Source organism: Rosa rugosa, chromosome 2, assembly GCF_958449725.1.
Source record: "Rosa rugosa chromosome 2, drRosRugo1.1, whole genome shotgun sequence".
In the NCBI taxonomy this organism is placed as follows: domain Eukaryota; kingdom Viridiplantae; phylum Streptophyta; class Magnoliopsida; order Rosales; family Rosaceae; genus Rosa; species Rosa rugosa.
In genome coordinates this window covers 63,341,530-63,367,060 of record NC_084821.1, presented here as the reverse complement: position 1 = coordinate 63,367,060, position 25,531 = coordinate 63,341,530, and the positions used below count along the sequence as shown (strand labels likewise).

General features: G+C 36.9%; 4 protein-coding genes across 5 annotated transcripts; 3 read left to right on the top strand and 1 right to left on the bottom strand.

Annotated features, from left to right (window-relative positions):
* The first annotated feature begins 1,603 nt into the window (after positions 1-1,603).
* On the top strand, positions 1,604-3,447 carry LOC133727992 ((S)-scoulerine 9-O-methyltransferase-like). Its single transcript, XM_062155415.1, has 3 exons — positions 1,604-2,388; positions 2,618-2,682; positions 2,810-3,447. The coding sequence occupies exons 1-3, from the start codon at positions 1,674-1,676 to the stop codon at positions 3,134-3,136; spliced, it is 1,107 nt and encodes a 368-aa protein (XP_062011399.1). The 5' UTR covers positions 1,604-1,673; the 3' UTR covers positions 3,137-3,447.
* A 229-nt stretch (positions 3,448-3,676) lies between these two features.
* Positions 3,677-6,737, top strand: LOC133727850 (brefeldin A-inhibited guanine nucleotide-exchange protein 5-like). The gene is made up of 8 exons (XM_062155247.1): positions 3,677-4,098; positions 4,499-4,605; positions 4,699-5,134; positions 5,415-5,545; positions 5,626-5,667; positions 5,966-6,062; positions 6,179-6,259; positions 6,382-6,737. Exons 5-8 carry the CDS (start codon positions 5,627-5,629, stop codon positions 6,583-6,585), a joined length of 423 nt encoding a protein of 140 aa, XP_062011231.1. The 5' UTR covers positions 3,677-4,098; positions 4,499-4,605; positions 4,699-5,134; positions 5,415-5,545; position 5,626; the 3' UTR covers positions 6,586-6,737.
* Positions 6,738-8,954: 2,217 nt separating this feature from the next.
* Positions 8,955-10,946, bottom strand: LOC133729012 (uncharacterized). 2 transcript variants are annotated; one of them, XM_062156481.1, is made up of 4 exons: positions 10,743-10,946; positions 9,616-9,734; positions 9,415-9,516; positions 8,955-9,302 (listed from the first exon to the last, which is right to left on the bottom strand). In XM_062156481.1, the coding sequence occupies exons 1-4, from the start codon at positions 10,755-10,757 to the stop codon at positions 9,092-9,094; spliced, it is 447 nt and encodes a 148-aa protein (XP_062012465.1). In that variant the 5' UTR covers positions 10,758-10,946; the 3' UTR covers positions 8,955-9,091. The 2 variants fall into 2 exon arrangements, with proteins under 2 accessions (XP_062012465.1, XP_062012466.1); XM_062156482.1 differs by lacking the exon at positions 10,743-10,946 and adding an exon at positions 9,899-10,231.
* A 10,032-nt stretch (positions 10,947-20,978) lies between these two features.
* Positions 20,979-25,283, top strand: LOC133729226 (endoplasmic reticulum oxidoreductin-2-like). Its single transcript, XM_062156716.1, has 9 exons — positions 20,979-21,399; positions 21,560-21,691; positions 21,836-22,091; positions 22,313-22,423; positions 22,814-22,932; positions 23,382-23,486; positions 23,634-23,836; positions 24,073-24,196; positions 24,717-25,283. Exons 1-9 carry the CDS (start codon positions 21,256-21,258, stop codon positions 25,041-25,043), a joined length of 1,521 nt encoding a protein of 506 aa, XP_062012700.1. The 5' UTR covers positions 20,979-21,255; the 3' UTR covers positions 25,044-25,283.
* The last annotated feature ends 248 nt before the right edge of the window (positions 25,284-25,531 follow it).

Below are 25,531 nucleotides of genomic sequence, written 5' to 3'. Positions count from 1 at the left end.
TCTAATATAAACCCTATTTCAACTAGAGCAAGTAATCTTGAGTTTGGGTCAGACACATATTCTGGATTTACTTGAACAATGTATATATTATTGGGGCGGGTTTGGGGATGGGGATCACAATACCATCCCCGCCCCATCCCCAATCTTAGACAGCGGAGATTAGGGATCCCCATTCCCCATTTGTCCCCGAATTCTCCCCCCATTAGGGACGGGTATCCAATGAAACTCCGCCCCGCTGGGGATTTTTGCCATCCCTATTCACGAATCCTTTTACCGGGATTTCCAGCGAAGACATACAAATAGTAAATGGATTCACGGATTTCATAGATCAAATACTTATCTTATTTTGGTAGTACAACATAGACGTTAACTTCCGACCACCAAAAATGATCGGAAATAGGGTCTTTTCGTCGGAAATATGTTTTTTTCGATGAAAAAGTCATCGTTGGAAGTCGTTGAAAATGCCTTGATGGGAAATAAATTTCTTTCGACCAACCGTCGGAAATTCTTAGTCATTAATAATCTCTTGGTAGTAAAAGTTTGCTAGTATCTTAGTCCAAAACCAAACTTAATTTGTTTATGCTAAATCTAAAAAGAATTATAGATTAGGTAATTTTTTCCTAATTTTCTCTTTTCTATTTCCTTAAGAGTGTGTTTGGATGAGGGAAAAAATGATGGAATTTAATTGAAAGTGAGGATTTCATAATTCCTAAAAGCCAATTCTCTCGTTTGGCATTATCAGATTGGAAATTTTAAATTTCTCTGTGGAAAAAAATGAAGGAATTCGTTATTTAAATTTCTCACTTCAATTTCCACCAAAATAGGTGTCATTTACGAATTCATTTGCATTATTTAATTTTTATTTCCAAAACAAGACTTTTTTCTATTTTATCTTTTTATTTGTTTTAAACTTTCTTAATTTATTACACATTTCAAATCCTAAATAGATGCAACCAAACAATAGAAATTGCAATTAATGGAATTTTAGATTGATGGAGTTAAAGATTCCATCATTTATAAATTCCTACGGATTTTAAAATTTTCTCATCCAAACACACCGTAAGTTAATTTTAGAGTAACATCGATTTTTATTTTTCTGTTAATTTTAACAGAAAGGGTATACATTCTCAAAAAAAAAAAAAAACAGAAAGGAGATCGAGTTAGCTGAACTTTTTTTTTAGTTGTTGTTCCGCTCGAATTTCGTAAAGCTACCCATGAAAAATCAACTATGGGCAATGGGATATTCCAAAAATATGTATTATCATAACATTTCATTGGTCTGGACGTCTGGTATATATTTTTGATCTCGCATACTCATGATCATTTCAAATACAACATATTCCGTATATAAGTAGTTCAGTTTCAGATTATTATTATTTTTGCACAACTAGCACCAGCTAGCTTGCTGTTTTATTTAACCACATTATAGTTTAGAAAGTTTTTTTTTATTTTTAAAGTTTATGAATAGTCAAATTAAGGAGTTTTTTGGATAATTAAAAAAAAAAAAAAACACAATGCCTCCCCACGAGGGTGACATAGATGGACTAGATAAACAGGAATCAAGAAAGTCAATTCATGACAAGGTGGTTGGGCTTATATATGGTTAGGCATTGAACCCCTGTATCACAAAGCCAAATTAAGATTAGCTAGAACAACCAGAGAAGAAAAATAACATGGAAAGTCATGGAAGTTTAGAAAATCATACTTCAGCTTGGGGTTTGGCAAATTCCATCACCATTCAAATGACTCTGAGAGCTGCAGTTGAGCTCAATGTGTTCAACATCATTGCCAAATCAGGTCCCGGAGCTCATCTGACATCAAAAGAAATTGTTTCACAAATCCCCAACCCAAATCCAACTTTAGCAGGAGAGAATCTGGAGCGAATGCTCAAACTTTTGAGTGTTCATTCTCTTTTATCCACATCTGTAAGACCAAACCCTACTGATAAGACAAAGCAAGAAACAAGTTATGGGCTAACAAAGGAAGCACTTTGCCTAGTCCTGAATGAAGATGGAGTTTCTTTTGCTCCGGTCGTTGTGTTGGGCTCCGAAATGCTCGTTGCAAAGAGCTTCTCTATGCTCAAGTACAAGGTGCTTGAACCGGAGAGTTCTCCATTTCTCAAAGCCCATGGAGAGAGTTTTTATGACTACATGTCTAATAAGCCTGAGCTGTGCCAATTGTTTGACAAGGTGATGGAAGTAAATTCTTACCTATATTTTGATCATAAGGTGTTTGAGGTTTACAAAGGTTTCGAAGAGGTGAAGGAGCTGATGGATGTAGGAGGTGGTGATGGAACTGCGATTGCCAAGATAGTGTCTATGTATCCTCACATCCAGGGAATCAACTTCAATTTGCCAAGTGTTGTATCTAAAGCTCCTAAATTGCAAGGTCAGTATGTCAACATATTTAAGTGATTACATCGATCATCAACTCATATGCATCTCCACGTACTTTTCATTTACCGATTTCAGAAAGTTATATGTATATAATTACATTTACGATTATGCACGCGATATCTGTAGAATATTCTTTTATACATACTTATGAAGTTAAAAAATTTTAATCGTCAACCATATTATATGCTAAAACCATTAATTATGTGTATTTTTATATATAGGTGTGGAGCATGTAAGTGGAGATATGTTTGAGTTCATACCAAAGACGCAGTCAATCATGTTGATGGTTAGCTAGCTTGTTCATCCTTTTTATATAATGGAAAACTGATCATATTTCAAATTCTGGATCGAAAATTATTTAATATATCCAAAGTACTACCTGATAATTAGCGTATGCATGTTTATGTTTGTAGTTGGTACTCCATAATTGGGATGATGAACACTGTAAGAAGATATTGAGAAACTGTTGGGAGGCAATACCGGATTATGGGAAGGTAATAGTTGTTGAGCCATTTGTAATGCCTGAACTAGTTGAGGAGACCCCAGAAATGAAGCGCATACTTTACTATGACGTAATCATGATGACCTTGTTTCCTGGTGGTAAGGAGCGAACAACCGCTGAATTGGATATCCTGGCCAAATCCGTAGGTTTCGTTGAAACAAAGATCTTCCCCCTTCCTCGTGGGAGTCATGTTATTGAGTTTCTTAAGGGCGGGAGCGTGGGATTGTTGGATAAGTAATCCATCTCATTCCTTAACGTCCTCTTAGGGGGGTGTATTGTATTTGGATTTGTGCAGACTTTTTTTAAAGGACTAAAGTCTGTTTAGTCCCTGTACTATGCCTCTCTCATCGTTTCAGTCCCTGACATTCCAATTTAATCTGAAAAGTCCCTGATGTCTCAATTTCCGTCTAATAGGTCCTTTCCGCGGGAAATTAGGAATTGGCATTGGGTGAAATGTCCAATATACCCTCAGTTATTTCTTTTTTCTTTTTTTTCCTTTTTAGTTTATTTTTTAGGGAAATGATATAAAAGGTTATATTAGAGTGTGAAATGATAAAAAGATCACCTAGTTTCCCACTTGATAAAATGGTCTATTATAAATTGTTAATAATATTAATTTAGTCCTTATGAATAATGAGGTAATGTTAAGAAAGGTTAGTTTTCCATTTTTTTGATACCGATTCTACCCTTAAAGCTTTTTTTTTTTTTTTTTTTTTTGAGAGCCCTTAAAGCCTGATACACGTTTATAACTTTATATTGAAGAATCACATAGCTCAAATCTTCTTCGTTTTGATCAGAAATCTCAAATAGAGCTCCGATTAGAAATCCAAAAGATAGAAGACGATTATCTGATCAAAACCTAAAACCTTGGTTCGATTTTGATCGGAACTATTTTTTATCCCAACTCTCTCTGTCTCTCTCTCTCTCCAATGGCATGCTTCTTCTTCTTCTCTGTTTCTCTGCCCTCGCTTCGCATCCAGAGCAAGACGATGTTGTTTGGATTTGAAATCGATTTCGAACTTGGAAAATGTTGAAAATGGAGCACGCGGTCGTTCCCCTGAGGAGGTGCTGGAGCACGTGTTCTCGTTCCTGCAGTCGGACGGCGACCGAAGCTCGACCTCGCTGGTGTGCAAGTGGGGGTAGATTATCGAGCGGTGATCTGAAAATTCAGAGCTTTGGTTTTTGCATTATCGGTAATTTGTGAGTGCTTCTTATCCTTTCTTCAATCGCATCGAAAATTTTTGTTTTCGTTTTTACTATTCTCGTTGTTCCTTCGTGTTTTGTATGATTATTGGTAACTTCTCTGTGAAAGAGGAAAATGAAGCAACATGTTTGATCTGGAAGAATTTGTCTAGATGATTTAGCGTCATGCGATTTTCTTTGGTTTGAGTAGTTTTGAATCATGAACACTTCGATGAAGCAATCCGATGAAGAATATGGCCGGAGGTTGTAGGAGTTTCAGGCCGAATTAATTAATTAGGCATAGATTTTTGTGCAGATAAGGTGTTTGATGAGATGCTTGTGAGAAAAAGTAGTGACCGCGATTGTAGATTGACTCTGTTTTTCAGTTTCTGATTGTGTTTGTTTTGGTTTGGTGAAGGTTAGTTACCTTCAGTATGATTATACTATGCTGGAGAACAAGCAAAAAGAGCTGAAGGGATACATAGCTTACTTCAGTCTGTGGAAACTTCCGTGAATGCTTATGAGGTTTGTGTTTGTGTTTGGGTGCCGATTATTAATGCCTGTCAGTTTATGTATGTAGTTCAGGAACTTAATGTGTGAAGTGTATGTAAACCCTAGGCTACTTTTGGAAGGAATAAAGTTCAAACAAATGCTCAATGGCCATGAATGTGGGAGCCAATCACAAAGCTGTTCATCATGAAGATGGCAAAAAGATAACCAGGTTTGGATATGATATTATACGTTGAGATCTCTCTTTTGCATTCCTAACAAACCCAGTCTTTCACATTTATTTGTAATGCTTCTAACTGATGCGCTATTTTAAAAGAAGGAATCGAATGACTTGGAGAGTATGACCATAGTTCAATGTGATGCTTTACTGGTTTTCTGAAACCTGTGGTTTGTGTTTTTGTACACTGTCTTCTAATTGTTGAGTTATTTAAGCAACTTGAAGCCTCCTATATGAATTTCAAAACTTGGTCTGCAGATGGGCATGAAGGAAGATAACAATGAAGTCACTTTGAAGACGAGGATTTTATCTCTTGAGCTTCTGCAGGTTATATTAAAGATTATTTGTGATTTTAAGTGCATGCTTTTATGGATAGATGCTTACATACAAAGTAGCTAATACTGTTAAATAACTTGAAAGTTTTATTTAAAAGTAATTTCTTGAACTTATTAAGTATGAGCTTCCTCTTTCTAAGACTATGGATGCAGAAAGGAAGATATGTATAATCCATGAAGAGACTTCCTATTCATTGACTTATATAAGGAGCTTTCCTTTCACTTATTTTCAGTGTTTTTTGAATAATATGATTTATTACTTGGTCTTTCAGGGTTTGTTGGAAGGAGTTGGTCATCCATTTACTAGGAACTTCCATTTTATTGATTCACTGAAAGCATACCTATCAATCTATCATATGCTTTGTTGCTAGCTTCAATTTCGCCGTCCCCTATCATATTACAGGTTTACATATATTCTTTATCGGATTTAGGTAGAATATTCTATGAGATTTTTGCCTCTGATCATTAGTTTCCTTCCTGCAGTATGCAACTAGAATTTTGTTGCGGTTCAGAGAAAGTCTCAAGGTGAGTCTATGATCTATACAAATAGTTACAAAAATTACCTTGACATACTATGTTCTTTACGCCAACAATTTTTATTCAAGGTGAAATATGCATCTTCTTTCCTTTGATAGTTTTCCGGTCCCTGGATGGCTTGGATTTACCCATGAACCAAAAAAATGAGTGTCCTTAGGTATTGCCTTTTCTGGTTATCACATTGCTAGTATCTTGAACATGTCACTCTCAGTTTTCACATGGCTAATGTGATCACTATGATTTTGAATTTCTTTTTCTGGTCGTCTAATGAGGTGCGGGATTGCAGGATGGTTGAAAAGGTTTGCAAGGATCATCAGATGCTTGTTGACATATTTGTGAACTATGACTGCGATCTTGAGGCACTGAACTTGTTTGAGCGGATGGTATAATTTACCTACTGTTTCCCAATGATGTTCTTCATACTTTCCAAATATGGTATTCTTGTACATCTAATACTGCAAGGTATTCTGACTCTTCATTTGGTTACAACTCTATCCAGAATATCTCAAGGGATGCAAAATGCAGATCCAATATGGCTGTTGTGTCCCAGACTACTTCAATAAAGGGTTCGTCTCTTCTGGTAAGTTTAACGATTTACTCCTTCTCAGTATTGGCTAGTTCATCATATACTTTCTTGTTGCTATATATTCATTGATGGTAGCACAGGTTGCTGGATGACCTCTTTTTCCTTGACCTTGCCAGTGTCTTGTGAATGTGCTTAAATCACTCGTAGATTGGGAAAAGTCATGTGGAGAATCAGATAGAATAAAAACATTCAGTCTTTGGAAGGAGATGCTTCAACTAAAGAGTGTTGATGTGAAAAGCAGGCAAGATGCAACCATTAACTTTGAGAAGGCAAAAGCTCATAAGTCTACAGTGGAATCTGCCATATTTGAGGTGGAATAAAGTGATGTTGTATTACTAATACTTTTGTATCTCAAGTGCATTTTTATAAATGGAATAAAGAGAGAAAACACCATAATTTTGTTGGTGGTTATATACTTTTTTGTTTGACGTACAATGAATGTAATGCAGTTGTTAGAACATATGTCTTACAGTATTTGTCCAACTTTATGTGAGAAATTCTTAGAAGAGGTTCATAGTCTGATGGTTAGACAATACAACAAGTTATTAGTCTGATGACTAATAACTTCACTGGCCAGTGAATTGGTCAGTGACATGTGTATAACAGTGACATGGTAAGTGACGCATTTCACACAACTAATGTGACATAGATATAACAGTGACATGGTAAGTGACAGTGATTTTGAGAGTTACATGATTACTGACATGGTCAGTAACTTGGCCAGTGGCATGACCAGTAACTTGGTCAGGAATTGACAGTTACATGGTCAGTGACGTATATAACAATGACATGGTAAGTGACATGTCAGTGACTTTGTCAGTAACTTGACCAATGACATAGTCATTGACATGGCCAGTAACCTGACCAAGAATTAACAGCGACATGGTCAATGACTTTGCCCGTGACTTGAGGTTAACAATGACTTTGCCAAGGGTTTACAGTGACATAGTAAGTGACATGCAACTTTGCAAATGACTTGAGGTTAACAGTGACTTGACCATGTAATTGATCATGTAACTGACTATGTAACTGATTATGTAACTGATCATGTAACTGACCATGTAACTGATCATGTAACTTTCCATATAACTTACCATGTATGTAACTGATCATGTAACTTTCCATGTAACTGAACATGTAACTGACCATGTCACTTACAATGTATGTAACTGACCAAGTAATTGAACATGTAACTGATCATGTCACTGACTTTGTCATTGACATGGGCAGTGACTTCGCCGGTGACTTGAGCTTAACAGTGACTTAGACAACGATTGACAGTGACATGGCCAATGACATAGCCAATAACTTGGGCAGTGACCTCACTAACAGTGACTTGGTAAGTGACAGTGATTTTGAGAGTTACATGATTACTGACATGGTCAGTGACATGACCAGTAACTTGGTCAGGAATCGATAGTGACATGGTCAGTGACGTGTATAACAATGACATGGTAAGTGACATGTCAGTGACTTTGTCAGTAACTTGACCAATGACATAGCCATTGACATGACCAGTAACTTGACCAAGAATTAACAGCGACATGGTCAATGACTTTGTCCGTGACTTAAGGTTAACAATGACTTTGCCAAGAGTTTACAGTGACATGCAACTTGGCCAGTGACTTTATCAGTGACTTGGCCGGGGATTGCCATTCACATAATTAGTGACATGTTCATGACTATGACATGGCCAGTGACATAACTTGGCCAATGACTTGAGATTAACAGTGACTTGACCATGTAACTGATCATGTAACTGACCATGTAACTTACCATGTATGTAACTGATCATGTAACTGACCATGTCACTTACAATGTATGTAATTGCCCAAGTAATTGAAATGTAACTGATCATGTCACTGACTTTGTCATTGGTTCAATTCTTGCTCCTCACCCAGATTCCTCTCGAGGAGATTTCTACTCACCTAGATTCACCTCGAGAGGATTATTCCTCACCCATATTAGTTTTGAGGTGATTTCTCCTCACACCCATAGTAGCCTTGAGAGGATTTCTTCTCACACATATTCGTCTTTAGGGAATTACTTTACTCCTTACCCAAATTTTCTTTAAGAGGATATCTCCTCACCCATATTAGCTTTGAGAGGATTTATTCTCACACATATTAGCCTTTAGGGAATTACTTTACTCTTCACCCAAATTTTCTTTAAGGGGATATCTCCTCACCCAGATTTCCCTTGAGAAGATTACTCCTCACCCATATTAGCCTTGAGAGGATTTCTTCTCACACAAATTAGCATTTAGGGAATTATTTTACTCCTCACCCAAATTTTCCTTGAGGGGATATCTCATCATTTAGATTTTCCTTAAGGAGATTACTCCTCACTCATATTGGTCTTGAGGGGATATCTCCTCATCAAGATTTCCCTTGAGGAGATTACTATGAATAAATGCAACATGACTTGGCTAGTAACTTGGTCAGTGACAAGTGTATAACAGTGACATGGTCAATGATGCAATGTGACTTGGCCAGTGACTTGTATTGCAGTGAAATGCAATGTGACCTGACCAGTGACATGAATATAACAATAACTTGGCAAGTGATATGCAATTGCCAATGACATGTTTAGTGACTTGTCTACTAACTTGTGATCAAACTTGGACACGGTCAGTGACATTGACTTGTTGAATTCAAAAGATGCCAAAAATTAGAATGTGCTGTAAAACATCTATAAAAGTAATGTTTTATTAAGGAAAACTAAACATAACAGTGACATCATAAAAAGATACAAAAAGCTAATTTATTTAATAAACTGGAGTTTACAATTCACCAATGACTTGCATCCTAAGCCCTAGGCAAATTTCTAAAACTCTAAATCTGCAGAGATCCAATTGTGCCTATGTTCCACAAATATCTTGATTATATGAGCTTTATATTGCAAAATATCCTTGCTGAGTTTCTTCTGAATCCCCTCATCTTTTGAAAGTTTCTCCATGTAGTTCACCTCTGTCTTGAAAAAATCAAGTGCCGGTTGTGATATTTCAAGCCCTTCCTTTCGAACAATGGACACATACCTAGAAGTGTTGTAGAAGAAGAACAATTTAGAGCTTGAGCAACAGACTTTTACAGTAGTTCAAATGCAAGCAAGCATCCTAACTTTGCTAAAAGGAAATGCAGCTACAGTACCGTTGAGGATTGAAATTGTCAACTCCAAGGTCCTCATCCCGTAGAAGAATGCGACTATATTGATCAACTATATCACGATGTAAGAAACGCTTTGCGAACCACCTAGGCATCAAGAAAGCTATCACTAAGAAACGCATCTAAAATAAGCCAACTTCTAATACAAATGAAATGAATGAAGGCATAAAGATAAGTCCTGTGTACCATTTTGTTTGATTGACTGCAGACACATAAATGACAAGATCATTCCATTGAAATTGCATCCACTCCTCAACGTTACCATCATAATGAAAAAGCATCACAACAAAACCACTTGACAAAAACTGCATTACGGTGTATAAGATCAAACACAAAGCCAATTCAATAGAATGTCAATGCAATATAATCTATTAAATATCACATTCCAACTATGAAAAAGGCATGAAACATCAAATAACATAATTATAAAAATTTCAAATCAGCAACAGTAGTTCATTAGTTCAAGAACCTGGAAACTTTGAAACGTTATTTATGAGTTTTCATGCCAAAGCCAATGAGTCTAGAAGAAAAAAAAGCTTAGAAATGGATCGAGTTTGGATTAATATTTTGAAGAGATTGAGAGAGTCGGAGCCTTTACTAAATTTGGGATATTGGAGGGATTGGAATCGAAGAGCCAATGGATCTGCATGAGGCATTTTTTGTGAGAGAGGAGTTGGTTTCTTTATCTTCATATTACTTAAATATCTGCTAGCCTAGATGATCCTACTTGGTGATCAATAGCTAATGTAAGTCCAAAAGGCAAACATTGAAAAAGCTTTTGGAACAATATTCTTATAGATAGAAAAAGGCAACAAACCAATCGTTCACACGGTTTGAAAGAACCACATACATATTTTAACATTTTTGAATTCAAGCTTCAAACTCGGATTCATAGAAAAAGGCAACAAACCAATCAACTTCAAATTCCAAGCATATTTAATGAAGTTCATAGAATTCAATCTCGGATTCAAAACAAAACAGATATTCAACTCCAAAATGATCAAATTCAAAGCTCGATTATAAGGAGAGATTCAACTTCGATTTCATTTAGAGAAATCGAGCAAGTAAGAATCGAAAATCAAAATCGCTTAAGCTATACGAGATTGAAATTTACCAATCGACAAGGCCGACTTGATCTTCGTAAAGCGAAAGAGTGAGATTTTTGAGAAATATCACATAAACAATAACAATCAAGCAAGGATAGTGCCGAAGGGGCTTTCATCAAATTTCAACAATCAAAGCACCACAGATAGTCAAATTCATTGCTAAATTACCATCAAAATTGAGAGAGCCAAAATCAGAAAGAGCCTTACATGTGCTTCGAGCATGGTTGCGAATCGAACCGATGGACGATCAGCTGGATTATCACCTCAGCAAAGTACCAGATTCGACACAATGAGCAAAATGGTCTCCGGCGAGTACTTGCGAGCGGAGGTATGATCTTGTGGAAGAGAGAGACATTCCTCTGTGGCAAGTTGAGCCTGGACTCGTCGTGGCCCCAGCGGTGACAATGCAGAGGTCGGAGACGTACTGGACGCCATTGGAGAGAGAAAGAGAGCGATTTTGGTTCAGATAAGGGCTCAGATGGGCTTGGATAACCAGAGGGGATAGAGAGAGAGCTGACAATGGCAGTTTTTGTAATTAAATTTAACTCTAGTGGTAGGTTGTAAAGAGCTGACCTTAATTATCATAGGGATATTTATGTATTCTGAATTATAATAAGACACTTTAAAATGACCTATTTTATCATTAGCCCTTATTTTTTTCCTTTTTTCCTTTTTAATTTCTTTTTTTTCTTTTTTCTTTTTGCATTTTAATTTCATTTTTCCTTTTTTTATTTTTATTTTTTTCCTTTTTCCATTTTAATTTCTTTTTTTTTTCTTTTTTCTTTTTCCTTTTTAATTTCTTTTTTCCCTTTTTTTCTTTTTCCTTTTTAATTTCTTTTTTCCTTTTTTTCATTTTTCCTTTTTAATTTCTTTTTTTTTTTCATTTTTTTCCTTTTTAATTTCTTTTTTTCCTTTTATTTTTCCTTTTTAATTTCTTTTTTTCCTTTTTTATTTTTCCTTTTTCATTTCTTTTTTGCTATTTCTTCTTTTTTTCTTGTTCCTTTTTAAGTTCTTTTTTCTTTTTCGTTTTGCCTACTTTCTACTTCCTCAACCCACCAATCCCATTCCGATCAAACTCCACAATCCATCTGTTTCCCAATCAGCTCGGAAATTCGCCGCTAAACCACTCCCCTCTTGTTTTCACAGCCTACTTCTCTCTCTCCCACTCAAATCCCACTTTCTCTCTCCACATCAAGCCTCAATTTGGAAAATTTTCACTGAAAATTACCATTTTTTAACTTTTCACTGAAAACTACCATTTTTTCAAACTTTGAGGTTTTTGGGTCTTGCTCAAAATGGTGATTTGGATTTTGGGTTTGGTTGAAATGGTGGTTTTTGATGGCCAAGTTGACAAAAACCAGAAGTGAAGAAGAAGAATAGTGATGGAAAAGAAAAATGGCCGCTGGCATGGAGAACAAGAATTGGGGTTTCGGGTCGATCTAGATTGGTTCGCCGACGTGGCGCTATTGATGCAGCAGAATACGATGGTCATTAAAAAGGAAAAAGAAAAAAGAAAAAAAAAAGGAAAAAAGAAATTAAAAAGGAAAAAAGAAAAAAAAAGGAAAAAGGAAAAAAGAAATTAAAATAGAAAAAGGAAAAAAAGAAAAATAAAAGGGAAAAGAAAAAAAAGAAATTAAAAAGGAAAAAGAAAAAAGAAACAAGAAAAAAAAAAAATTAAAAAGGAAAAAGAAAAAGAAAAAGAAAATGGAAAAAGGAAAAAAAGAAAAATAAAAGGAAAAAGAAAAAAAAAAGAAATTAAAAAGGAAAAAGAAAAAAAGAAATTAAAATGGAAAAAGAAAAAAAGAAATTAAAATGGAAAAAGGAAAAAAAAAAAAAAAAAAAATGAAAAATGAAATTAAAAAGGAAAAAGAAAAAAGAAAAAAAAGAAATTAAAAAGGAAAAAGAAAAAAAGGAAAAAAATAAATTAAAAAGAAAAAAAAAAAATAACTGAGGGGTATATTGGACATTTCACCCAAGACCAATTCCTAATTTCCCGCGGAAATGACCTATTAGACGGAAATTGAGACCTCAGGGACTTTTCAGATTAAATTGGAATGTCAGGGACTGAAACGATGAGAGAGGCATAGTACAGGGACTAAACAGACTTTAGCCCTTTTTTAAATGATAGACTTTTTGAAAAGTCCACAGACTCTTTAAAAAATTGATAAACTGTTATTGATTTCTTAAAATCATTGATTTTAGCAACAAACTTTTATTGATTCATGAAAATCTATATATTTTATTATGAATGACTTCTACAGATTTTCTAACATGTACAAAATATAAAAACAAAAAACAAAACCAATGCAGCCCAAACACAAAACAAGATAATATATAACTCGTTGCTTTTTCAATGCTCAAGTATCTTATAATAGAAATTGACTCAAATGAATGATTGTTACTATGTCCAGCTAGTTTGTTCTCATTCTTAATCTCTCAACAACATAAAAATACAATATAGATCACTTGATGTTTATGGTTAATTATTCTCATCAATTTTGTTTTCGCCGATTAACATATATCATAACAATATTGGTCAATGTCTTGATCTATAATCAATCAATTGAAATTCAATTGTTCAACCTTTCTTTGAACCATTATATAAATTCAAATCGATGAGAATAATTAATAAGATAAAATTTAGTAAGTCATAGTAGGGCTGGGCTCGGGTCGGGCCGGGCCCGAAAATTAGTGAGACCGAGACCGAACCTGAACCCGAAACTGTCGGATCGGGCCGGTTCGGTCTTTTTGTAAACTGAAAACCGACAGAAACCGAACCCATTCGGGCCGGTTCGGTTTTCGGGCCCAAAATGCTAGTTCATCATTCAGCTATTCAGCTTGGCCTGTTTTGCCTGTTTTGGTACCTGGAAGACTGGAATGCATATCAAATTATAATGCTGTGAAATAAACTCATTAACATAACTGTAATCAATTTGCAATAATCAAGTTTAGCCACAGTTTACAGTTTACAACACAAACTCAAGAGTCTAGAAATTCAGAATACATTGTCCAACAGAAAACAATCCAAAATTTTCAATCATTTCAACTTAATGCTCAATGAACTTAAATTCAAATTACGAACGGTACAACTGCAAGTGAAACATAAACACAATTTGCAGTTTTGCACAAATAGTCAAACTGCTCCACAAGTCCAGATCTCCATGACAACTCGACAAGTGCACAAATCTGCAAGTCTGCAACTCTGTGCATTCACATTTCAAACTTGATCAGTTTACAAATACAAAGTTAAAAAGTAAAGCAATAACATGTATAATGATCTAAAATATGCAAGTTCCCATACAAACATCAACACAATACCAAATCACAAAGATACACAATTAACAACATAGATACCAAATCACAAAGATACCGACACAGGAACACAACATTAAAGCAGTAACCAATAATCCAATATCTTTAAAGCAACAAGATGTGAATAACCTGCAGATATGCTAGCAGAGCTTTTTCATATTTTCATTGACCCAAAGCAGGAAGTGAGATTAATGCCTATCTTATATTGACCTCTTTACGGTCAAGCTAAGACCAACTTCATTGAAAATAACTAACTAGTGACCACATACTAGAAAAAAAGGGAAAGAAAGAAGGAAAAAAAAAAAACATGCAAGACATGCAAGAACAAATAAGGACAAGAGATGGAAACAAGTCAATAACCAATAAAATGCAGAAATTAATATCATTAAGGCCAAATAGTAATGAATTTAACCAATAAAATGCAGAAATTAATGAATTCTGAGGAGAAGCCATGAAATGCTATGACTCTGACAACTTTAAATACACATTCAATGGCCTGCACAAATAGTAAACAAGGAATTGTTAATTGCAAAAACTATATGAAGCTGCACAAATAGCATTACAGTTAACTCTTTCTAATTACATAGCAAATTTGGTTTCATTGCAGAAACTATATGAAGCTGCTGTAAATCATTGTATCCCATTGGCTCAGAATGAAAAGGGATGTATATACTGGGGAAGTAATAAGTATAACATGAATGGGCAAAATCCCACAATAAGCAACTAAGGAACTTCACCAAAGCAAATACAATGCAACTTCGAACACCCAACTCATTTGAACAACTTAGGTGGTAAATACAAAACCCAACAATCCCTTCAACCATGAGACATTAAAGTACAATAAGCTCAAGCAACAAGTAATGGGAAAACTTAATCAAAACGAGATTCAAGGAAAGCAGTATTACCCCAGTCGTCCATATTGAAATTGTCTTCTGTTTTCTCAAATTAACGAACAAACAGCTATCTGCATGCATATCAACACATCCATCATCAGAAATCGGAAAACCCACAATTTCAATAATTAATCATTATCACTAGTCTTCTTTAAGACTCAGAAATGCAACCAGGTTGTATTCGAAAGAAAAGCAACAGAATGAGTACAAGAGATCCATGCTTAGTTGGTACATACTACATAGTAACCTTTAGCCCTAAGGTTAAGATCCCTATCTGAACTTTGAAACCTTTTTCCAAAAGTTGAATGTGATATGCAGTTAAAATTAAGTATTACAGATCCTACTGCAACCTTTATCACCAAAAAACGTAAAAAACCCAGAAAGATCATAACTTTATAAGAAAAAAAGAAAAAAAAACCCAAGAGGATTACTCACCGAAATTAATCCCAGCTAAGATTTGTGCCAGAGTATTGCCTTTAACTGATATTGATGCCGCCACAGATGGCTTCAACCGCAGAAGAATCATCGGTGAGGGCCGTTTGGGAACTGTGTATGCTGCAATATTCGAAAAGGGGGAGATAGCGGCCGTGAAGAGAATTCATCTGAGGCTTGTGTTGGGAAATATTGGTTTTGGGTCATCTAGGCTGCGAGGAGCGAAGTGTAGACTGCAGAGTGCAGACATCAAGGCTCAGGGAGATCGAGACTGGAGAGAGAGGTTGAGACTGGAGATCGAGACTGGAGAGAGAGGTTGAGACTGAGATTTGGGGCTGAGATTGAGATGGTATCGATACTATCGACAAGCAAAGAGAGGGAGGCTGAGGGTTAGTCGACTGGAGACTAGCCTTTACTAAAGGCCCTTTAGGGTTGTTTTTTTTTTTAATTTTTTTTTATAATATTTAACTTATTATTATCACACCCAATCATGGACTGACATGTGGCAACTGCTACAGTATTCGGGTCGGTTCGGGCTTTCGGGCCCTGAAAATATGAAACCCGAGACTAAACCGATTACATGAATTCGGGTCGGGCTTTAGACCGAACCGAAAATTTCTATTCTAAAACCGAACCGAATCGGGCTTTTTTCCTCAGTTCGGGTCGGGTCCTCGGTCTTTCGGGTCCGGACACCCAGCCCTATGTCATAGCAACACTGTTCAAGGTTTTAGGGGTAGAGACCACAATATTTGGGTTTTAGGGTTTCATAAATCATTTCTATTGCTATCAAGGTCGTTCGAAGTATCACAATTGAAAAAACAAAAAAAAATCACATTCAACAGCTACAATGAATATGTTGGGTATCAAAAAAACGTTGATATCATAAAAGATCAGAGAAAAGACAAAAAAATCAAGAAAGAGAAATGATGAAGGACCAACCTCTTCACGCAGAGAGAAGAACTTTGATAGATTTTTTTTTTTTTTTTTTTTAAGAGAAAACTTTGATAGATTTTTTCAAATATTTGGTCTGGAGGCTGGAAAATTATTGGAGTTTGGTATGTATAGTTAACACTAAAAAGTTCATGATTTTCTAATTCCATAAGTATGAATGATATTTTGAATACCTCTGTACTTTTATTCATTTTTAAAAGTCCTAATTGAATACCCCTAGATTTTGGTGGAATTCATGAAGTCTTTAAAAATACCTAGAATTCATGAAGTCTAATTAAATACCTCAAGACTTTCATGGACTGCTAAAAGTCTATATTGAATACACCTAGACTTTAAATTCCATAGATTTCTTTAAAAGTTCCACTAATTCCATATACAATACACCCCCCTTAATTTGTGGTTAATTTTCGTATTCTGTATTCAGTTTGCTCTTTGATTTGGCTCTTCAATTTTTATCCCTTTGTTTTGTGTGGAAACAACCTATGTCCACAGATTTTTGGCCGCAAGTGAAGGTCCTTCTATGGTTATTATTTTTTGTTGTTGTTGAATCTATACTATTATTAAGAAAAGAGGGTTTGTTAGCCAAAAGAGAATTTTTTTACTAAAATAACCCTCAAATATTAAAAAAGTTTAAGAAAGTTTAAATGCGCAAGGATAAAGTTGTAAATTACAAAAGGAAAAAAGATAAATAAAAAAATAAAAATAAGCATTATCCATCTGCTCTCCCAAATTGTCACCCACTAACTTCAACTGTTCCCCATATTCAACTGCTAAAAAATGGTTTCATTATTTTAAAATGTTTTTTTTTAAAAAAATTTAAATGCGCACATAGTGTTTGGCTCCAGTTTTTCTTGAGCTGGTCAACAGTCTCTTTTCTTGCGTGGGCGTGCCACCACCGTTCGGGTGTGGTTGTCGGGGGTGTCCCTTGACCTGACTTCTTTCAAGCGATTGTGGACGAGGAGAGCACCAATCTCGTCGTGGGATTCTTTGTGCCTCGTGGCGAGGACTTTTGCTGAGCTTCTTCAAAATCACAATCGATACTCGATGTTGTAGATCGAGCAGAGCGAGAACCATTGGGAAGTGAGGAGAACTTGCTAAAGCGTGACTTTAGCTTGGCTGGAGGGTTTGGTGGCACTGACAGTTGGCTCCTGAGAAGACTAGGACTGGAGTGTGACTACCGGTAAGAGAAGGAGAGGGGTTGCTCTAGAGAGGCTTGGATAATCTTAGAGATTGTTGTTGATGAATTGTGTGTTGTGTTGTGTTGTTTCATTGTAACCTCTATTTATAGGCTACCATGCCAAAGTGGTTGACCTTAAACAAATGATAGTGAAGCACTAATTGGAGATAGTGGAGCACTAAGTGAGATAGTGGAGCACTTATTGGACATAGTGGAGTACTAATTGGAGATAGTGGAGCACTAAGAGCAACTCCAACAGCTTCCCCATATTTTAATTTTTCTCAACTTTAGGGAAAAAAAAGTCTCTTTTGCTCCAACAGATTCCCTATAACTTTCCCAATTTAAGGAAAGTGAGGAAAGAGAAAACCAAATTCCCTATATTTACAGCAATCTCTAAAATTTTAAGGAAGAATAAGGAAATTTTGGAGATTGTTGTAAAATAGGGAATCTGTTGGAGTTGGAGAAGAAAAAGATGCTAAAGTTTTAACTTTTGCTTCCTTATTATACAGAAATGATAGAGAAGCTGTTGGAGTTGCTCTAAGTGAAGATAGTGGAGCACTAAGTGAGATAGTGGAGCACTAAGTGAAGATAGTGGAAATGATGAGTTTTGGAGTGATTTTGAGTCACTTTCTGCTCTTTTATTCCTTCAATTATATCTCCACCAAGAAATCAGAATGGGCCTTCGACTTCTTCATATAAAATGATCCACAATGAGTGTAGATCATTGTGGAGAAATTTCAGAGCTTAATTCCATGTGGTTGGGCCGGAAACGCTGCTGGGCTCCTTACAGGTCTAGTTTTCCAGTTTTGCTTCTGTAGAAAATTGGACTGATTGTTTGGAGGCTTTCCACTCAAAACTAGCTCTAGCATTCTTCATAAGAAATGATCTTTGGGATGTCTAGAATTAATCTGGACAGTTTTAGCTCATTTGGATTTCATTTGGTTAGTCTGCCGCCCCTCCTTCCTTGTTTAGCTCGGTTTCTCCTAGTCGAAGTAGGAAAATGTGCTAAAGTTGACTTTTCATTTCCATGCTTCCATCATTTCCTTTTCTTGCAGCTCGCATAATCTTCCATAGTGTTGCAGGTAGACTTTATTTTGCCTCTAAATAATATATCTTGAACTTGTCGACAATATATAGCTTGAGCCACTGATATTGGCTCAATGGCTCAATTTCTCCAAGACACGCATTGTCAGGTCAAAATGCTCATTTTGGGTTCAAACACATAGTGTGTGTTTTCCTTCTAGTATTCAGTAAAATGGATCCAGATCCTCTCCTTGGCTCTTGCCAGCCTTGTTTCTCCTTGACTTCTAATCACAACCGTCCACTCAAGATCCAAAGGCCATAAATAATCCACATCAGCACATGTATTATTAATTGCCCAAAAGTTGGCTAACGACGTTTCTTTCGGTTGGTGATTAGAAGATATGGGCTAATATGAAGAATAGGTCAATACACTGATCAATTCATTTACTTCATATTAATTAACTTACATTCGATTTTTGTTTAGGATTTTGCCCATTCGTTTGGTGCACAACTTCAATTTCTCCTCTTTGAATTTGGATGCAGAAGGGGATTTGGGGATTTTGGGATCTGGGTTTAAAGGAACACAAAGGTTTTATTCAAGGGTCCTTGACTCAAAGCACCAAAATGAGCAAAAATTATCCCACTTACCCCAACAACAGATTTTTGTTCCCACTTACACAATTTAACAGAAAATGACCATTTTGCCCTAAGCCTAATTATGAAACTACAACATTGCCACTCAACATCTCTCTCTCTCTCTCTCTCTCTCTCTCTCTCTCTCTCTCTCTCTCTCTCTCTCCTCCCTCTCTTTATGCAAAATCACTTCTTCTTATCTCTCTCGCCGTCCCTATTAGCTCCGGCGACACTAATGGATTGTGCAGTTTCTGAGATCGAGCTGTTTGCTTCTCGGACTCGGGTCTCAAACCGGAACGAAATCATATCCAGACCATCACAGACGACTTCGACGCCGACGGAGGCTTTTCCTCGCTTGATTGAACGGACATTTCTGACTTTGATGCTCCGTCAAGACTCTCTCTCTCGCCCCTCATCGGAGTCGAGCGTCGCCCAACCGGAGGCCCGTCCGACTTCTATGCTCCGTCAAGAACTCCGATTGGAGCATTCTCGACCACAAATCCAAGGTCTCAAGGCTGCCCTACGCTGAGTTCTGGATCATGACTCATGAATCTGGGCGGTCGTACGCCGTCCATGACTTCGCCTTCCGCCCATTATACTGCCGCTGGACTCTCACGGTCCAGGTCTGCAACTGGCGAAGAAGACGTGCACCAGCGAAGAAAGATATGGGTGCCCAAGCATTTTCTGGATGCCCAAAACTTTTTTTTTTGTTTTTTTAAGTAATGGGGCAGAAGGAAAGAAAACAAAAAAAAAGTTTTGAATGTCTATTGGGGGGCAATAGACGTTTTGAATTGATATAATCTCTTCGTTTTTTTTCTTTAATCAAAGTTTTATTTGTCTAATTTTAGGAAGATTAGTTCTCATTCCGGCAACCGAAAGTTCTATTGGAGGGCAATAGACGTCTATTGGGGGGCAATAGAGGTTTATTGCCCCTCTATTGGGGGGGCAATAGACGTCTATTGGGAGGCAATAGACATCTATTGGGGGCAATAAACATTTTCGGCGACCTATGAAATCTCCGACGACCTCTTTGGGGACCTCTGGCGAGGTTTTCAGAAAAGTCGGTGGGCGGCGGCCGTTGACCGAATTCCGGCGAAGTTGGTTGGAATCCGCCGGCCGGTGATGGGGCTTCGGCGAAGTCTCCTATGGTTTCTCTCTCTTCCATTTTCTCTCTCTCTCTTTAAGTAACAAAGGGGTGAGGGTAATCCCCTAAAAAAAAAAAAAAAAAAACAAAAGTGAGGGTAAAATAGTCTAAACAAAAATAAATAAATTAATGGGGTATTAGGGAAGACTTTCTTAGAGTGTTTTGGGTAAGGAGGAATTAAAAAAATTTAATGGGGTAAGTAGGAAAAAAAACTCAAAAAATGGGGTAAATGGACAAAAACCCTTTATTCAAAGTGTTGGATTGGGTATTTGGATCTGATATGGGTTGTGAAGAAATCCATATGGATTTGCCATGGACTTTTGTAATGATTTGATTGAAAATTGTAATGGTTTGATTGAAAATTGTAATCCTGCAAGATTGAAACTTTGCAAGAGAAGGGGAAGAAAGAAGTGAGATAACGGAGAGAAGAGTCGTTAGCTAACCCTTGGGCAATTAATAACACATGCGCTGATGTGGACTATTTATGTCCTTTTGATCTTGAGTAGATGGTTGTGATTAGAAGTCAAGGAGAAACAAAGGTGGAAAGAGTCAAGGAGAGAATCCGGATCCCAGTAAAATGCTCTTATGGGGCTCTTGTGGTCGATGAACCGATATTGATGTCAGTTATTGTACCAACGCTGAATATTCAGTAAGCAACCCGCAATCCGGCTGGACTTTTCATTTGCAAAGTTGCCAATAAACAAAATAATACCGTCCCAGATAACATCGTCTCTTTTAAAGTTTAAATTTAGTGGGCTCAAGAATCAAAATGTCGAGATCCATTTTTGAATGCATGCCGATGCCAATCCGGCCCATCTCAGACCCAAATTGACTAATACCGCGTTAATTTCCCGGACAATTCCGACCTGCCCATCTCGCCGCTGATTTTGTTCCTAGCTGCCCTCTGCCCATTGGTATTGTCCCGTCACCGACTCCATTGTCCATCACATTAAGCAAAACCATCAAACAAAACTACGCCTACAGAGCCATAATTACCTCTCTCAGACCCCCAATTCAAAACTCAAAGTCACCTCCTTTATATTATAAATACCCCATGCCATCTTCTTCTTACTAGCACCAAAACAAACCCAGAAAAGATTTACCATTTTTCATTTTCGTGGGTTCCAATCAGACAGATAAAGGGTTTTCGGAGATATGATGGTGGGGGAGAAGAGTAAAGGAAAGCGATGGGGTTGGGTGGTGGGAGCTGTGATCGCTCTGTTGGTTGCTGTGGCTTTGAGCTCTGCACCCAAAATTGCTCTCTTTGGTTCCTCCAATAAGCCCTGTAATTGTACTCAGGTATGGTCTTGTCACATTGTTGAATTGGGTTTTGTTTCAGAATTGGCCTTGTTTAGACAGATGCGAGAGGTTCTTAATTTATGACAAGAGATGGTGGAATGTGTAATATGGGAGTTGGGGTTGATAAAGTTTTGATCTTTTTTGTGTTCTGTGTGTGTAGGGTGCCAATAAGTATAGTGGGATAGTGGAGGATTGTTGTTGTGATTATGAGACCGTGGACCGGCTTAACAAGGAAGTTCTGCACCCCTCGCTACAAGAGCTTGTTAAAACTCCCTTTTTTCGGTATTTCAAGGTGAGATGATCCATATGAATTTCGCTAGATTTGAAAGCTTAGGTTCAGGAGATGAATCTATTTTGGATAAGTAGTGATATTTTTTTTATGTTATGTGCGAGTGCTGAATGGTGTGAAACTGATCTTTCGAAATGGTTGTATTAGGTTAAGTTATGGTGTGACTGCCCTTTCTGGCCTGATGATGGTATGTGCCGGCTGAGAGATTGCAGTGTATGTGAATGTCCAGATAGTGAATTCCCCGAATCGTTTAAGAAACCCAACCACGGCCTTCCTGGGGATAATCCTATCTGTCAAGAAGGAAAGCCTGAGGCTGCTGTTGACCGTACGCTAGATAGAAAAGCTTTCAGAGGCTGGACAGAAATAGACAATCCCTGGACAAATGATGATGAGACTGACAACGGTGTGTGTCCTTGCTTTTCCTGCTCAACTCAACTGTTCTATTTGTAATTTAGTTATTATGTTAGCAATTCCGTGCCTTTGCTTCCAGTTACTTGTATCTCCTTTGAAAGGTTTAGTCTGTCATATGCAAGCATGAGTGCTGATACTATAGTGTGAGCATCATTTTAAAAATTTAAAATAGTTTGTTCAACTTGCATAAATTAATAGCGGATTTAAATGCAGCTGAGATGACGTATGTGAATCTTCAACTAAATCCTGAGCGATACACTGGCTACACTGGTCCATCTGCTAGAAGGATATGGGATGCTGTCTATGCAGAGAACTGCCCCAAGTGTAAGCTTTCTCCCTCCCCCTCTCTCTGAGGTAGTGACAATGTATGGTTGTGTAGGTTACACGTTTAAGGTAGTGAGACTTGGAATACCTGGTTATGTTAATATTATATATATACTTTATCTTTTCCAGTAGGAAGCAGAATCATTCGTCAAGTTCCGAGTTTCATAGTTCCTAGTCAAAATGCTTTCATGTTCTTACTAAATCATCTAGTGGGCTAAAACTGAATTTAAAAAGTAAACAATTCATCCTTTGAGAAATATTTCAGTTTTGTAGATATCATTCACGGTTGGGGCAGTTACAGTTACATTTCACTATATGCATTGCAAGATGCCAGTAAACTGGTAGTATTTATTGCAAGAATATTTTGTTCATTTCTCATGTCTTCTCCAGATCCATCTGAAGAGTTATGCTATGAGGAAAGAATTCTGTACAAGTTGATATCTGGTCTTCATTCATCAATTTCAGTCCACATAGCGTCAGATTATTTACTTGATGAAACTACACAGACGGTACAAATTCTGATTCATCATTCTGTTTTTATACTTCTCTTTTACTTTGAGTACAGTTTGCAGGGTTGGAAAGTTATGTGCTTCATACATGCTCCATGATAATTTATTTTATAGCCACAGATCTTGGTAGGAAATATCAATGGCTCAACCTTCTTTGTGATGCCTAATATTTTGTTAGCACATGCGACTTCCTATTGTAAACATGGCTTAAAAAACAAAAGGGGGCTGCTATAACGAGGGCCAAGGACATTGCTAAGATTTTGTTCCTACTATAAAGAGATCAGGATCCTAACCATCACCGCCCTAATCTTAGAAATGAGTTACTTTAACAAATTGACAATAATTTTTTTCATCATGCACCACTATTATCTTTCTCAAGACTTACAATTATGTGCATATTGATGTAATTAAAGATCTAATACATTTTTTCTTTTATATTTCAATTTCAGTGGGGCCAAAATCTCTCATTGATGTATGATCGGGTCCTAAGATACCCTGATCGTGTCAGAAACTTGTACTTCACATATCTCTTCGTTCTTCGAGCTGTGACAAAGGTGAGTCTAGGCATGGGTTACATTATGTTTATTAGGTGGCATACTGAAACTTACTGACAATAGTTTACACTTTAGGGAATAAGTATTACTTCATGATATTGCTTATCTTGCTGGGATATTAATTGGAGCTTGCTCAAATGTATTTAGGCAGCAGATTACTTGGAACATGCTGAATATGACACCGGTAATCATACTGAAGATCTGAAGACACAATCCCTAACAAAACAGCTACTCTATAATCCCAAATTACAAGCTGCATGCCCAATCCCATTTGATGAAGCTAAATTGTGGAAAGGCCAGAGTGGTCCTGAACTGAAGCAGAAAATACAGAAACAGTTCAGAAACATTAGGTATTTCTGGAAACCCCAGTTTTGGCTAGTTTGTATCTAGGAATTTTTATAAGCTTTATAGGGTAATGTCTTATAATATATTGGTATAATTCTTAAAGTTAATTCTGAGCTTCAGTCTTAGTTTCCTTTCACATTAGATTGCAGACTACTCATTTCTGCAGATGCTGCTAAACAATGACTTTCACTCATAGTTTCTTTCTGTGAAATTTATTTAACCATTTGTATTGTCATTGCAGTGCATTGATGGATTGTGTAGGATGTGAGAAATGTCGGCTGTGGGGGAAGCTTCAGGTCCTTGGTCTTGGCACTGCACTTAAAATCCTCTTCTCTGTTGATGGTCAACCAAACTCCCATCAGAATGTAAGCATTTTATTTAAAGCTATTTCACACTTACACAGCAATTATTCTAAGAAACATGCTTTCTGCTAATGAGCCACCTAGAGACTTTGACCATCTACATAACCTAAAAAAAGCAAAAAATAGTTGCCCCAAATTTGAAACAATTTTTAGACATTGCATATGGTTCCCATTGTGAAACTACATTTGTTTCCTTTTGATTTATCGTATATGGCTCTAAACTACACTAGTGATGGAACAAGCCAAGTAGTCATCATTTCCTACTTCAATAAAATGCTTTGGCCTGTACAAACTTCTCATCAATAGTAACGGAATTTTATCCGAGTAATTCATGCTTCCATGGATCAATGCTCCAAGGAAATTCTCATGAGTCATGACATAAGGAATGTTGTTGTGCTTACCTTTTTTTTGCTAACTAAAGCATCACCCATCCATGTGCTGCTAGTCATATGCGATTACTCGAGGGTCCAACATACTTTCTATTTCAAGTTTTTAATTGAAGTTTATTTGTATTGGCCTTCAGCTGCAGTTGCAACGGAATGAAGTGATTGCCTTGATAAACCTGCTCAATCGACTCTCACAATCCGTCAAGTTTGTTCATGAAATGGGACCTTCAGCTGAAATAGAAGCGCAGGGGTCTGCACCCACTTCCCCAAATTGCCCGTTGCAAAGGATGTGGGCATCATTGTTCAATAGACCTCCTCCAAATTGCCCGCTGCAGCGGATGTGGAAATCGATATCTGACAAGCCTCCTCCAAATTGCCCGCTGCAGCGGATGTGGAAATCAATATCTGACAAGCCTCCTCCAAGTTGCCCATTGCAGAGGATATGGGCATCAATAAACGGATAACCTTATTTGCAGGTAAGGAGGAACTATGGGTGGTGAACTGGTGATACCTCAAAACATCACCAAATAGACATAGACATGGCCCCCATGAAGAGACATAGACATGTAACAAGTAGAATGAAAAGATACAAGTGTACAACACCTCAAATATGTGAACAGTGTGCAAGACCTCACTCATGTGAAGTGTAAATTTCATCTTTTGAAATTTTGAAATGTAACCAACATTGAGCTTTTTCCGTTTCATTTACATTAAAACTTTTTAACCTGTCATGGGTGTTGCTGAAAATGATAGTCAAAGTTGGTGGCTGAGGAATTCAAACATGTCAGATTCAATGTTGATTCTTATGGTTCATTGTAAGCCTTGTGATAAAGTTTTCAGGGTGATCAAGAAGCCAAGCACCAGCTGAATTTGGTTTCACTGGTTTGGATGTGTTCAAAATTTTTTGTTTTGCACCTGCAAACTCACTTTTCAGTCGGAAAAGTTGAGCCGA

Coding starts and splice junctions, on each gene's coding strand:
- LOC133727992 (XM_062155415.1), top strand. CDS start 1,674: ATGGAAAGTCATGGAAGTTTAGAAAATCATACTTCAGCTTGGGGTTTG. Junction 2,389..2,617: donor TAAAGCTCCTAAATTGCAAG/GTCAGTATGTCA, acceptor TTTTATATATAG/GTGTGGAGCATGTAAGTGGA. Junction 2,683..2,809: donor CGCAGTCAATCATGTTGATG/GTTAGCTAGCTT, acceptor TTATGTTTGTAG/TTGGTACTCCATAATTGGGA.
- LOC133727850 (XM_062155247.1), top strand. CDS start 5,627: ATGCAACTAGAATTTTGTTGCGGTTCAGAGAAAGTCTCAAG. Junction 6,063..6,178: donor TGAACTTGTTTGAGCGGATG/GTATAATTTACC, acceptor AACTCTATCCAG/AATATCTCAAGGGATGCAAA. Junction 6,260..6,381: donor TAAAGGGTTCGTCTCTTCTG/GTAAGTTTAACG, acceptor TGACCTTGCCAG/TGTCTTGTGAATGTGCTTAA.
- LOC133729012 (XM_062156481.1), bottom strand. Junction 9,517..9,615: donor GCAGTCAATCAAACAAAATG/GTACACAGGACT, acceptor CTTGATGCCTAG/GTGGTTCGCAAAGCGTTTCT. Junction 9,303..9,414: donor GACAATTTCAATCCTCAACG/GTACTGTAGCTG, acceptor CAACACTTCTAG/GTATGTGTCCATTGTTCGAA.
- LOC133729226 (XM_062156716.1), top strand. CDS start 21,256: ATGATGGTGGGGGAGAAGAGTAAAGGAAAGCGATGGGGTTGGGTGGTG. Junction 22,424..22,813: donor TGCAGAGAACTGCCCCAAGT/GTAAGCTTTCTC, acceptor TGTCTTCTCCAG/ATCCATCTGAAGAGTTATGC. Junction 23,487..23,633: donor TTCTTCGAGCTGTGACAAAG/GTGAGTCTAGGC, acceptor AAATGTATTTAG/GCAGCAGATTACTTGGAACA.